This window comes from Oncorhynchus kisutch, linkage group LG15 (genome assembly GCF_002021735.2).
Source record: "Oncorhynchus kisutch isolate 150728-3 linkage group LG15, Okis_V2, whole genome shotgun sequence".
Classification (NCBI taxonomy): domain Eukaryota; kingdom Metazoa; phylum Chordata; class Actinopteri; order Salmoniformes; family Salmonidae; genus Oncorhynchus; species Oncorhynchus kisutch.
This window is the reverse complement of record NC_034188.2, coordinates 71848243-71860359: the sequence shown is the minus strand read 5'-3', so window position 1 is coordinate 71860359 and position 12117 is coordinate 71848243. Positions and strand designations below refer to the sequence as shown.

General features: G+C 41.9%; 1 protein-coding gene across 1 annotated transcript in view; it reads right to left on the bottom strand.

Moving 5' to 3' along the window:
* The window catches only part of LOC116353712 (neurofibromin), a 100100-nt gene that overhangs the window by 7887 nt on the left and 80096 nt on the right, over positions 1-12117 (bottom strand). The window contains exons 45-53 of the mRNA XM_031791437.1: positions 10948-11074; positions 10301-10432; positions 9577-9712; positions 9261-9418; positions 7152-7393; positions 5742-5842; positions 5019-5161; positions 1941-1987; positions 610-826 (exon numbers count right to left, since the gene is read on the bottom strand). Coding sequence (XP_031647297.1) covers positions 610-826; positions 1941-1987; positions 5019-5161; positions 5742-5842; positions 7152-7393; positions 9261-9418; positions 9577-9712; positions 10301-10432; positions 10948-11074 — 1303 coding nt within the window. The remainder of the gene's footprint in view (positions 1-609; positions 827-1940; positions 1988-5018; positions 5162-5741; positions 5843-7151; positions 7394-9260; positions 9419-9576; positions 9713-10300; positions 10433-10947; positions 11075-12117) is intronic.

Below are 12117 nucleotides of genomic sequence, written 5' to 3'. Positions count from 1 at the left end.
GACTGGAACGAACTACAAAAATCTCTGAAACTGGAAACACTTATCTCCCTCACTAGCTTTAAGCACCAACTGTCAGAGCAGCTCACAGATTACTGCACCTGTACATAGCCCACCTATAATTTAGACCAAACAACTACCTCTTTCCCTACTGTATTTAATTAATTAATTAATTTAGCTCCTTTGCACCCCATTATTTTTATTTCTACTTTGCACATTCTTCCACTGCAAATCTACCATTCCAGTGTTTTACTTGCTATATTGTATTTACTTCGCCACCATGGCCTTTTTTTGCCTTTACCTCCCTTATCTCACCTCATTTGCTCACATCGTATATAGACTTGTTTATACTGTATTATTGACTGTATGTTTGTTTTACTCCATGTGTAACTCTGTGTTGTTGTATGTGTCAAACTGCTTTTCTTATCTTGGCCAGGTCGCAATTGTAAATGAGAACTTGTTCTCAACTTGCCTACCTGGTTAAATAAAAGGTGAAAAAAAAATGAAAAAAGAATTGTGTGTCTGCCGGGTATGGATAAGTAGTGTGTTCCAGGCGTGCTGGTCTCCAGTTGACTGTATTGTATTGTGTCCACATGTGTACACTCTGCTAACCTGGGGAGTGCTGCGAGGTGGCCAGGGAGGTCATGGAGTTGGAGAGGTTGAGGTTAGCGGTGATGCTGAGCTGGCTCTGGGTGACGGGGGGGTAGGGCGAGGTGGGGGTACGGAGCTGCTCCTCGCTCCTCTCCTCCTCTGTACCTGGCAGGTAGCGGTCAATCAAGGCCTCCAGGAACTTTACAATCAGCTCAGCGTAGTCTGGGATCTGAGTTTGCTGCTGGTTTGACATGGGATGGAGAAAGGAGGAGGAGGGGGGTAGAGGTAGAGAAAAGGAGATGGATAAAGTCAGGTAGGGGGGTAGAATAGAGAGAGTGAGTATGAGAGGAACACAGGCCAACAAATATCACAGTCTAACCATCTAAAGTCTCCTTGAGCTAAATCACAGGAGACATTGATCCTCAGCCTTTGGCAAGGCTTGAATATGTTGTTTCCTGACTGACTTTCCCCCAAACAAGCAGATGGCAAATGGCACCTTTTGTTTGTTGGAGGAAAGTGAAGCGAGGGATAATGGGTACACAGTGAAAACAGAGAGTGTGTAAGAACCCATACAAGCTTCAAAGGGCCACGTACAGTATTCTGTAGTGATGGGGGGGGATCAATACAGTTATACATATAGGGATATTTCTGCAGCAGACATATGGTGAGCAATATGTTTGGAACTTCAAATTGCAATAAAATCACAATATCGAATAGCAATACATATCGGCACCTAAGTATCGTGAAGTTTCGGACAACTTCAAACCCTAGTATTCTGCCCTCTGAGGAGTAAAAATAGGCACACTAGGTACAGTGACCGAACAGTTCTGCATTTGATATAATAGTCATTTAGCAGACGTTTTGATCCAAACTGATTCACAATCAACATGTATTATATATGGCCCCATTCTGAAACCAGACCTGCAACTCTGGTGTTGCTAACACTACAGAACCATCAGAGCAAGAAGCATCTCCTTGTCCCTGCTTGGCCTATTTACTCAGAACCATCATAAAGGGAAACTGATGTGGCCAGAGGGGAGACAGAAAGAGACAGATAGACAGAGAGAGAGAGACAGAGAGAGAGACAGACACAGAGAGACAGACACAGAGAGACAGACGCAGAGAGAGACAGATGAGACAGAGAGAGAGACAGAGAGAGAGACAGAGAGAGAGACAGAGAGAGAGACAGAGAGAGAGAGAGAGAGAGTGAGAGAGAGATTGTCCAATAAATCTTGGGGCAATCGGCAGGCTCCCTGGCAAGGCAGTAATTGCTTACTGGGGCCGAATTCTTCCAGCACGGCCGCACTGCCTTGGGGAGAATGAAAGGGAAATATGAGGGCAATGAATCATACCTTTGAGAAGGGTCCGGCAAACCTCCAAAGTCCGTTGAAGCCGAAGCCTGTGTGTGAGAGAGAGAAAGTAATGGAGGGAGGAAGGTATCATTGGCAATGTTATACTGCTAAAGAAGAAAACACTACATAACAGTTAGGGGAGAGGAAGGGGCAGAGAGAGAGGAGAGAGAGAGAGAGAAAGGGACGGGGCAGAGAGAGATGAAGGATGACAGTTGAGCGGTAGAGAAGGAGATGGGGACAGAGAGAAAAACAGAGAGAGAGAGAAAGGGAGGGAGGCAGGAGAGATGATGGATGACGAGAGAGGTAGAGAAGGAGATAGGGACAGAGATAGAGTGACTCAGTGAGCATAGCCTTGTCATTGAGAAAGGCCGCCGTAGGCAGACCTGGCTCTCAAGAGAACAGGCTATGTGCTCACTGCCCACAAAATGAGGTGGAATCTGAGCTTCCTAACCTCCTTCCAAGTGTATGACCACATATTTCCCTCAAATTACACGGACCCACATATCTATTGGGTGAAATACCAGTGTGCCATCACAGCAGCAACATTTGTGACATGTTGCCACAAGGGCAACCAGTGAAGAACAAATACCATTTTATATAAAACCCATATTTATGTTTATTTATTTTCCCTTTTGAACTTGAACTATTTGCACATAATATGACATTTGAAATGTCTTTACTCTTTTGGAACGTCTGTGAGTGTAATGTTTACTGTTCATTGGCAATGTTAACAAACAGTATCTACTCATTCCAGGGTTTTTCTTTATGTTTACTATTTTCTACATTGTAGAATAATAGTGAAGACATCAACACTATGAAATAACACATATGGAATCATGTAGTAACCAAAAAAGTGTTAAACAAATATATATTATATACACTGCTCAAAAAAATAAAGGGAACACTTAAACAACACAATGTAACTCCAAGTCAATCACACTTCTATCAAATCAAACTGTCCACTTAGGAAGCAACACTGAATGACAACACATTTCACATGCTGTTGTGCAAATGGAATAGACAACAGGTGGAAATTATAGGCAATTAGCAAGACACCCCCAATAAGAATATTTCATTCATTCAGATCTAGGATGTGTTATTTTAGTGTTCCCTTTATTTTTTTGAGCAGTGTATATATTTTTACATTTGAGATTCTTCCAAGTAGCCACCCTTTGCCTCAATGTCAGCTTTGCACTCTTGGCATTCCCTCAAACAGCTTCACCTTTATTGCTTTCCAACAGTCTTGAAGCAGTTCCAACACATGCTGATCACTTGTTGGCTGCCTTTCCTTCACTCTGCGGTCCAACTCATCCCAAACCATCTCAATTGGTTTCAGACGGCAGGTAGCCTAGTTGTTAGAGCGTTGGGCCAGTAACTGAAAGGATGCAAGATCGAATCCCCAAGCTGACAAGGTAAAAATCTGGGCTGTTATTGTAAATAAGATTTTGTTCTTAACTGACTTGCCTAGATAAATAAAAGGTTAAATATGTAAAATAAATAAATATATACATTGAGTTGAGGTCAGGTGATTGTGGAGCCCAGGTCATCTAATGCAGCACTCCATCACTCTCCTTCTTGGTCGAATAGCCCTTACACAGCCTGGAGGTGTGTTGGGTCATTGTCCTGTTGAAAAACAAATGATAGTCCCACTAAGCCCAAAGCAGATGGGATGGCGTATTGCTGCAGAATGCTGTGGTAGCCATGCTGGTTAAGTGTCCCTAGAATTCTAAACAAATAACTGAGTGTCACCAGCAAAGCACCCCCACAGCATCACACCACCTCCTCCATGCTTCACGGTGGGAACCACAGATGCGGAAATCATACGTTGACCTACTCTGCGTCTCACAAAGACACAGCGATTGGAACCAAAAATCTACAATTTGGACTCATCAGACCAAAGGACAGATCTAATGTCCATTTCTCATGTTTCTTGGCCCAAGCAAGTCCGTTCTTCTTATTGGTGTCCTTTAGTAGTGGTTTGTTTGCAGTAATTCCACCATGAAGGCCTGATTCATGCAGTCTCCTCTGAACAGTTGATGTTGAGATGTGTCTGTTACTTGAACTCGGTGAAGCATTTATTTGGGCTGCAATTTCTAAGACTGGTAACTAATGAACTTATCCTCTGCAGCAGAGGTAACTCTGGGTCTTCCTTTCCTGTGGCGGTCCTCATAAGAGCCAGTTTCATCAGAGCGTTTGATCGTTTTTTGCGACTGCACTTAAAGAAACTTTCAAAGTTCTTGAAATTTCTGGATTGACTGACCTTCATGTCTTAAAGTAATGATTAACTGTCATTTCTCTTTGCTTATTTGAGCTGTTCTTGCCATATGGACTTGTTCTTTTAACAAATAGGGCTATCTTCTGTATACCACCCCTACCTTGTCACAACACAACTGATTGTCTCAAACACATTAAGTAAAGAAATTCCACAAATTAACAAGGCACACCTGTTAATTGAAATGCATTCCAGGTAACTACCAAGAGTGTGCAAAGCTGTCATCAAGGCAAAGGGTGGCTACGTTGAAGAATCTCAAATATAAAATATATTTTGATTTGTTTAACACTTTTTTGTTTACTACATGATTCCATATGTGTTATTATATACTTTTGATGTCTACAACGTATAAAATAGTAAAAATAAAGAAAGACCCTGGAATGAGTCGCTGTGTCCAAACTTTTGACTGGTACTGTATGTTTCCCATGCCAATAAAGCCCCTTGAATTTGAATTGAGAGAGAAAGGGAGGGGCAGAGAGAGAAGGATGGGAGATGAGGTCGAGGAGGTGATAGGGACTGAGATAGACAGAGAGAGAGATGAAGGATGGGAGATGAGGTCGAGGAGGTGATAGGGACTGAGATGGACAGAGAGAGAGATGAAGGATGGGAGATGAGGTCGAGGAGGTGATAGGGACTGAGATGGACAGAGAGAGAGATGGAGGATGGGAGATGAGGTCGAGGAGGTGATAGGGACTGAGATAGACAGAGAGAGAGATGGAGGATGGGAGATGAGGTCGAGGAGGTGATAGGGACTGAGATAGACAGAGAGAGATGGGTAGAGCAGGACTGTAGATGAATGTACGCACTCTGTAGATAGGACGGTTGGTATTGTGGAGGAGACTCTTCATGGTAAACTACACTCTGAATGATGCCATGCACTGGGTTCAGCAAGTTGGTATCCTGGCACATAGACAGCAGCGTGTTGATTTTAGAGTCCAGCAGGTTGTGCCTGAGGAGAGGAGGAAACACATTAAGATCAACATCGGCTAGGTAGGTAGGCCACAATCATTAGACACCACACTCCGCATCACCCTTTCCCAGTGACCATGTCAACACATATCATGACAGGACTCTAACACACTGGTGAATAACTAGGCCTCATACGAGACAGTTTCAAGTAAAACTATATTTTGAAGCCGTGACATTTTGCTGGTAGAGAAAGTGCTACTTCAAATGAAACTACAAACAATCGCCCACATATAACGTATGCATGTGTGGGATAAAGACTTTCTGACTCACAGGGACTCCACTATTAAACCCTAAAAGAAACTGAACCCAAACTACATTTCTAGCTAGGTCAACCACACTACAACTCCCAGGATGAATTTGAGGCAGGACAGGACCCCTCTCAGAAGATCAGTGGTCTTTCCTCACCCCAAAAAAACAACTACCTTGGGCCAAAACAGAGAGCTATCCAACTTTCAGGCTCCCTGAAAGTTTTCTCCATTCTCTAGGTTTGCTTATGGAAAAAGTAGGGCTTAGGCTATGTATTTGGTTTTGCCTGGGAGATTATCGGCATGTTAACTTACACGACGGGAAAGACCTTAGGGAAGACGACGCTAGCTTCAGCTAGATACTCGTACAGGATCCTCTGGTCAAAGTCGTCTGTGGTGTACTTGACCTGGGTGGCCTTGGACAGAGAAACAGAGCGCATGCGTTTACAGACTGAACCAGTTATATACAGTAGAAGGCTGTAAGCTATGTTGCTGCTTCCCTATGTGCATTCATGATGACTAATTAGACAGTAGCAGTAACTAGTGGTCCACTGAGTATGTTACATATACAGTACCAGTCAAAAGTTTGGACACACCTACTCATTCCAGGGTTTTTCTTTATTTTTAAACTGGTTGAGAGAATGCCAAGAGTGTGCAAAGCTGTCATCAAGGCAAAGGATGGCTACTTTGAAGAACCTAAAATACAAAATATATTTGGATTTGTTTATATGTCCATATGTGTTATTTCATAGTTTTGATGTCTTCACTATTATTCTACAATGTAGAAAATAGTAAAAATAAAGAAAAACCCTTGAATGAGTAGGTGTATCCAGACTATTGACTGTTACATATGGTTTGTTTATTTTATTACCCGCTTCATAAGTACTTCTTATTTTATTACCCGCTTTATAAGTACTTCTTATTTTACTACCCGCTTTATAAGTACTTCTTATTTTACTACCCGCTTTATAAGTACTTCTTATTTTATTACCCGCTTTATAAGTACTTCTTATTTTACTACCCGCTTTATAAGTACTTCTTATTTTATTACCCGCTTTATAAGTACTTCTTATTTTATTACCCGCTTTATAAGTACTTCTTATTTTACTACCCGCTTCATAAGTACTTCTTATTTTACTACCCGCTTTATAAGCACTTCTTATTTTACTACCCGCTTTATAAGTACTTCTTATTTTACTACCCGCTGTATAAGTACTTCTTATTTTACTACCCACTTTATAAGTACTTCTTATTTTATTACCCGCTTTATAAGTACTTCTTATTTTACTACCCGCTTTATAAGTACTTCTTATTTTACTACCCGCTTTATAAGTACTTCTTATTTTACTACCCGCTTTATAAGTACTTCTTATTTTACTACCCACTTTATAAGTACTTCTTATTTTACTACCCGCTTTATAAGTACTTCTTATTTTACTACCCACTTTATAAGTACTTCTTATTTTACTACCCACTTGTATAAGTACTTCTTATTTTACTACCCACTTTATAAGTACTTCTTATTTTACTACCCGCTTTATAAGTACTTCTTATTTTATTACCCACTAGCACAAGCATTTTGCTACACTCGCATTAACATCTGCTAACCATGTGTATGTGACAAATAAAATTTGATAGGTACTTCTTATTTTATTACCCACTTTGTAAGTACTTCTTATTTTGCCAGGTGTGAGTTTCTGTGTGTGTATGTGTTCTTCCCCTCACCAGCACAGTGAGAAGCAGGGCCTGGACTTTGGGGTCAGTCAGCACCTCCTCGTCCAGTAGGACGTTGGACTCTGTCACAGACACCTTGCGGAGGTGGGAGTGGCCCATTCTTTGGCTGTCTATCTCGTAGGCGTTCTCGGTCACACACCTCACCTTAGGCGGGGTGGTGACGCCAGACTCAGTCTCTGGTCTCTTTGGTGCTTTGGAGTCTGATATCAAGTGATCAAAACTCTTCCTGTAGTCTGGAGAAATACACCACAGTGTCGAGGTAATGATTGAAGAGGGTGAGGAGAGGGTCTAGGGAATAAGATTGTGAGTGGTGACATGGGATGTCTATCTTACACCAGCTGTGTATTTCTTGAGATGTAACTTACACTGTAGTCAATGTTGCCTGATCATAGTCAGCATGAGCAGGGCTTCCAAGCATACACAGTATACACCCAATAAAACGGCTCGCATGATACACCTCTGGCGCAGCAGTATAAATATATATACTTTAATTTAACCTTTAACTACAGTGGCAAGAAAAAGTATGTGAACCCTTTGGAATTACCTGGGGTCCTGAATAAATAGGTCATCAAATTTGATCTGATCTTTGTCTAAGTCACAACAATAGACAGTGTGCTTAAACTAAAAAACACACTAATTGTATTTTCTTGTCTATACAGAATACATAATTTAAACATTCACAGTGTAGGTTGGAAAAAGTATGTAAACCCCTAGGCTAATGACTTCTCCAAAAGCTAATTGGAGTCAGGAGTCAGCTAACCTGGAGTCTAATCAATGAGACCAGATTGGAGATGTTGGTTAGAGCTGCCCTGCCCTATAAAAAACACTCACAAAATTTGAGTTTGCTATTCACAAGAAGCATTACCTGATGCGAACCATTCCTCAAACAAAAGAGATCTCAGAAGACCTAAGATTAAGAATGGACCTGCATAAAGCTGGAAAGGGTTACAAAAGTATCTTTAAAAGCCTTGACGTTCATCAGTCCATGGGAAGACAAATTGCCTATAAATGGAGAAAGTTCAGCACTGTTGCTACTCTCCTTAGGAGTGGCCGTCCTGCAAGGATGACCGCAAGAGCACAGCTCACAATGCTCAATGAGGTTGAGAAGAATTCTAGAGTGTCAGCTGAAGACTTACAGAAGGAGCATCATGAGGAGCATCATGATTTGGGGCTACTTTGCTACCTCAGGGCTTGGACAGCTTACAATCAGACGGAAAAATGAATTTGCTAGTTTATCAAGACATTTTGCAGGAGAATGTTAGGCTATCTGTCCGCCAATTGAAGCTCAATAGAAGTTGGGTGATGCAAAAGGACAATGACCCAAAACACAGAAGTAAATCAACAACAGAATGGCTTCAACAGAAGAAAATGCTTATTCTGGCCAGTATAGTCCAGAGTCCAGAGTCCTGACCTCAACCCAACTGAGATGCTGTGGCATGACCTCAAGAGAGCAGTTCACACCAGACATCCCAAGAATATTGCTGAACTGAAACAGTTAAAAGGAATGGTCCAAAAATTCCTCCTGACCGTTGTGCAGGTCTGATCTGCAACTACAGAAAACATTTGGTTGAGGTTATTGCTGCCAAAGGAGGGTCAACCAGTTATTAAATCCAAGGGTTCACATACTTGTTCCACCCTGCATTGTGAATGTTTACACTGTGTGTTCAATAAAAGACATGAAAACGTATAATCGTTTGTGTGTTATTCGTTTCAGAAGACTGTGTTTGTCTATTGTTGTGACCTAGATGATCAGATCAAATTCTATGACCAATTTATGCAGAAATCCAGGTATTTCCAAAGAGTTCACATACTCTTTCTTGCCATTCTAGGCAAGTCAGTTAGAAAAAAGTATTATTTACAATGACGGCCTACCCAGGCAAAACCCGGATGACGATGGGCCAATTGTGCTACACCCTATGGGCCTCCCAATCATGGCGCGATATGATACAGCCTGGATTCGAACCAGGGACTGTAGTGACGCCTCTTGCACTGAGATGCAGTGCCTTAGACCACTGCGCTACTCGGGAGCCCAAACAACAATGCTAAGGGGAACTCTTAGACAACATTAACAGTGTAGTTTAGCAGCAACGTTATAGTTACCCAGCAGCTTCTTGGTGTTGGCATGGGAGGCCTGGCCCATGTCCAGGCTCATGGACTTGCGTGTACGGGGGCTGATCTGCCCCACCGTGGGGTAGTAGGCATTCAGATAGCGCTCTGACACCTTGTGAGACGCCCATGGCTGGCACTCTCTCAGTGTCCTGAGGGGAGGAGATGGAGGCTACAGGTAAGGATAGAACTATTCAAGCTTGATTGTAAATATATTTACCAACAACATGTATTACAGAAAATGACTGACAACTTTGGAAAAGATGAAACCTATTCAGGTTCTAAGTGTCTGATGTAGAGAGCGCCTCACCTGAAGCTGGGGTCAGTGTGGTGCAGAGAGTAGGTATCCATGGGAACGTTCTCCATGCCCATCTCAGACAGCAACAGAGACTTCCTGTGTTTTAGACTGCAGCGACTACGCACCTCCTCTGACACTGTGAGCAGGGCTGCACGCACACATTCAGTCACACACAGACACACCAGAGCAGTGAAAACCAGTGATGGGATCATTGCAGAAACATTTATGAAGAGGCGACAATTCCTTATTTTACATGATAAAAAAAAATTACTTATATTTATTCACGGAAAATTAACATTCCAAATAAAACAAGAACTAGAAGCACAAGCATTTCGCTACACTCACATTAACATCTGCTAACCATGTGTATGTGACCAATAAAACTTGATTTGATGAATAATAAAATAAAAAACTACAAGGTACAATACCACAACAAATAAACCATTATATCAATATAAACTGCAATCCCCAATGAATACATTTAACACCACAGTCCTCAACTGACCTACCGGCACCAGGAAATCAAGAAACAAGGAATTTTACAGGTTATTCCAACAATGGGAGGCACAATATGACAGACCATCATATCGGTTTTACAAACATGTTTATAAAGCAACACACTGCTTGCTATCCAAATAGCACATTGCAGATCCAGTGAGTTGACACAGAGGTCTGGTTAGTCAACACAAAGTGTGGCTGAGTGGAGTCAGTGTGTAGGAGACTGACTGGAACTGACCTGCCAGGTAGGCCACGCTTTGGCTGTTGACCTCAAACTTGTCACAGTTGAGGTGTTTTCCTACCAGGGCCAGCAGCGTGTGGAGGATACGCACTGTCCGAGCCACCGTGGTGGGGGACGGGTGTCTGAAGCCTTCACATAGACACACACAGGAGAAGGAAAACAGAGTGGCACGTAAGTCATAGCCATACACCACTCCACTGCTAGCTTGGTACATTTTAGCATGGCCACATTAATTCAACACGGTTAGCATTTAAACACATCAAGACCTACAGAGTACACAACATTAAATGTAGCTAGTGACAAGTAGACTACAGAGACAAGTGAAAACACCAACAACGGCTGCCAAGCTCTTTGTCACTGCAGGACAAGGGCACCTAGTCAATAGAACCAGTTTGAGTCTCTGACAGTGGGGAAGACAGGTTTTCATCAGCGGCTCAGCAAGTCAGGCCAATGTCTTTCATCCATCTATTCTTTATCTAGCTAGAATAGACTCAAACAAATACCATAATTTCAAACATTTTATGAATGTTTACTTAAGCGATAGTGACAGAGAAGCTGGGGTTTATATGATACTCAGTACTGTCACAGGAATGGAATCTGCTCTGGCTGAGACTCAGTCAGGTGCCCTGTGTCCTCTCCCTTACCTTTGAGCAGGTGTCCCACCAGTGCGAAGTTGAAGTTGGAGCTGAAGTTGAGGCCCACAAAGTGGTCCATCTGTTTACAATGCCACTCCAGAGGACGCCTGATCTCCATAAACACCTCCTCTGGACTCTTGATTGGGGGGAAACAAATAAATATGGTCATTTAGCCGATACTTCTTTACACATATTCAGCATATAAATAGTGTCAATATGTGGTGAATATGTTGAATTCTTGTCTTTGAACCTAAAAGTGAATATGTGTGCCTCTGTGGTTAAGGTGTATAAATGATTTTAGAACTGCCGGGTACATTCTCTGTAACCTGGTTGTGTACAGCTTTCATGGAAATATCAACAAATGCAATGTTTCACTTTTTCTGATGTTGGGGTCCCTCTATGAAAAGTAATCAAACTTAAAGTTGAAAAAAGATAATTTCGGGGGTTTTCTCTGCTGTTAAACATAGCGGCGGGTCATTTTTAACCCTTAAGACAACACGGGTTAAAAGGCTAATTGATCATTAGAAAACTTTTCGCAATTATGTTAGCACAGCTGAAATCTCTTGTCCTGATTAAAGAAGCAATCAACCGGTCTTCTTTAGACTAGTTGAGTATCTAGAGCATCAGCATTTGTGGGTTCGATTACAGGCTCAAAATGGCCAGAAACAAAGAACTTTCTTCTGAAACTCGTCAGTCTATTCTTGGTCTGAGAAATGAAGGCTTTTCCATGCGAGAAATTGCCAAGAAACTGAAGATATCGTACAGTGCTGTGTACTACTCACTTCACAGAACAGCGCAAACTGGCTCTAACCATAATAGAAAGAGTGGGAGGCCTCGGTGCACAACTGAGCAAGAGGACAAGTACATTACAGGGATGCAAACTGGTGAGGGCCCAAAAAGGTGACACTTTTTTTGTTGTTGTTGCACTGAAACATGTAATAAATCCCTGCTAGGAGGAAATACAGGTAAACTAATTAAACAACAAAGAACACGATCTACACGATCAGTCGCTGTGTGTAAAATAAAAAGTGGTTCATGTGAACCTAACTCACAGATAAAAAATGTCAAGAAAGCAATCCCATGTTATTTGTTGCCTAGACTTCGCTGAAAATGACACTCTTGAGAAAAAAACAATACACTAATATGCAGTTAGCCATGACAGCCTTTATAATAGAACGC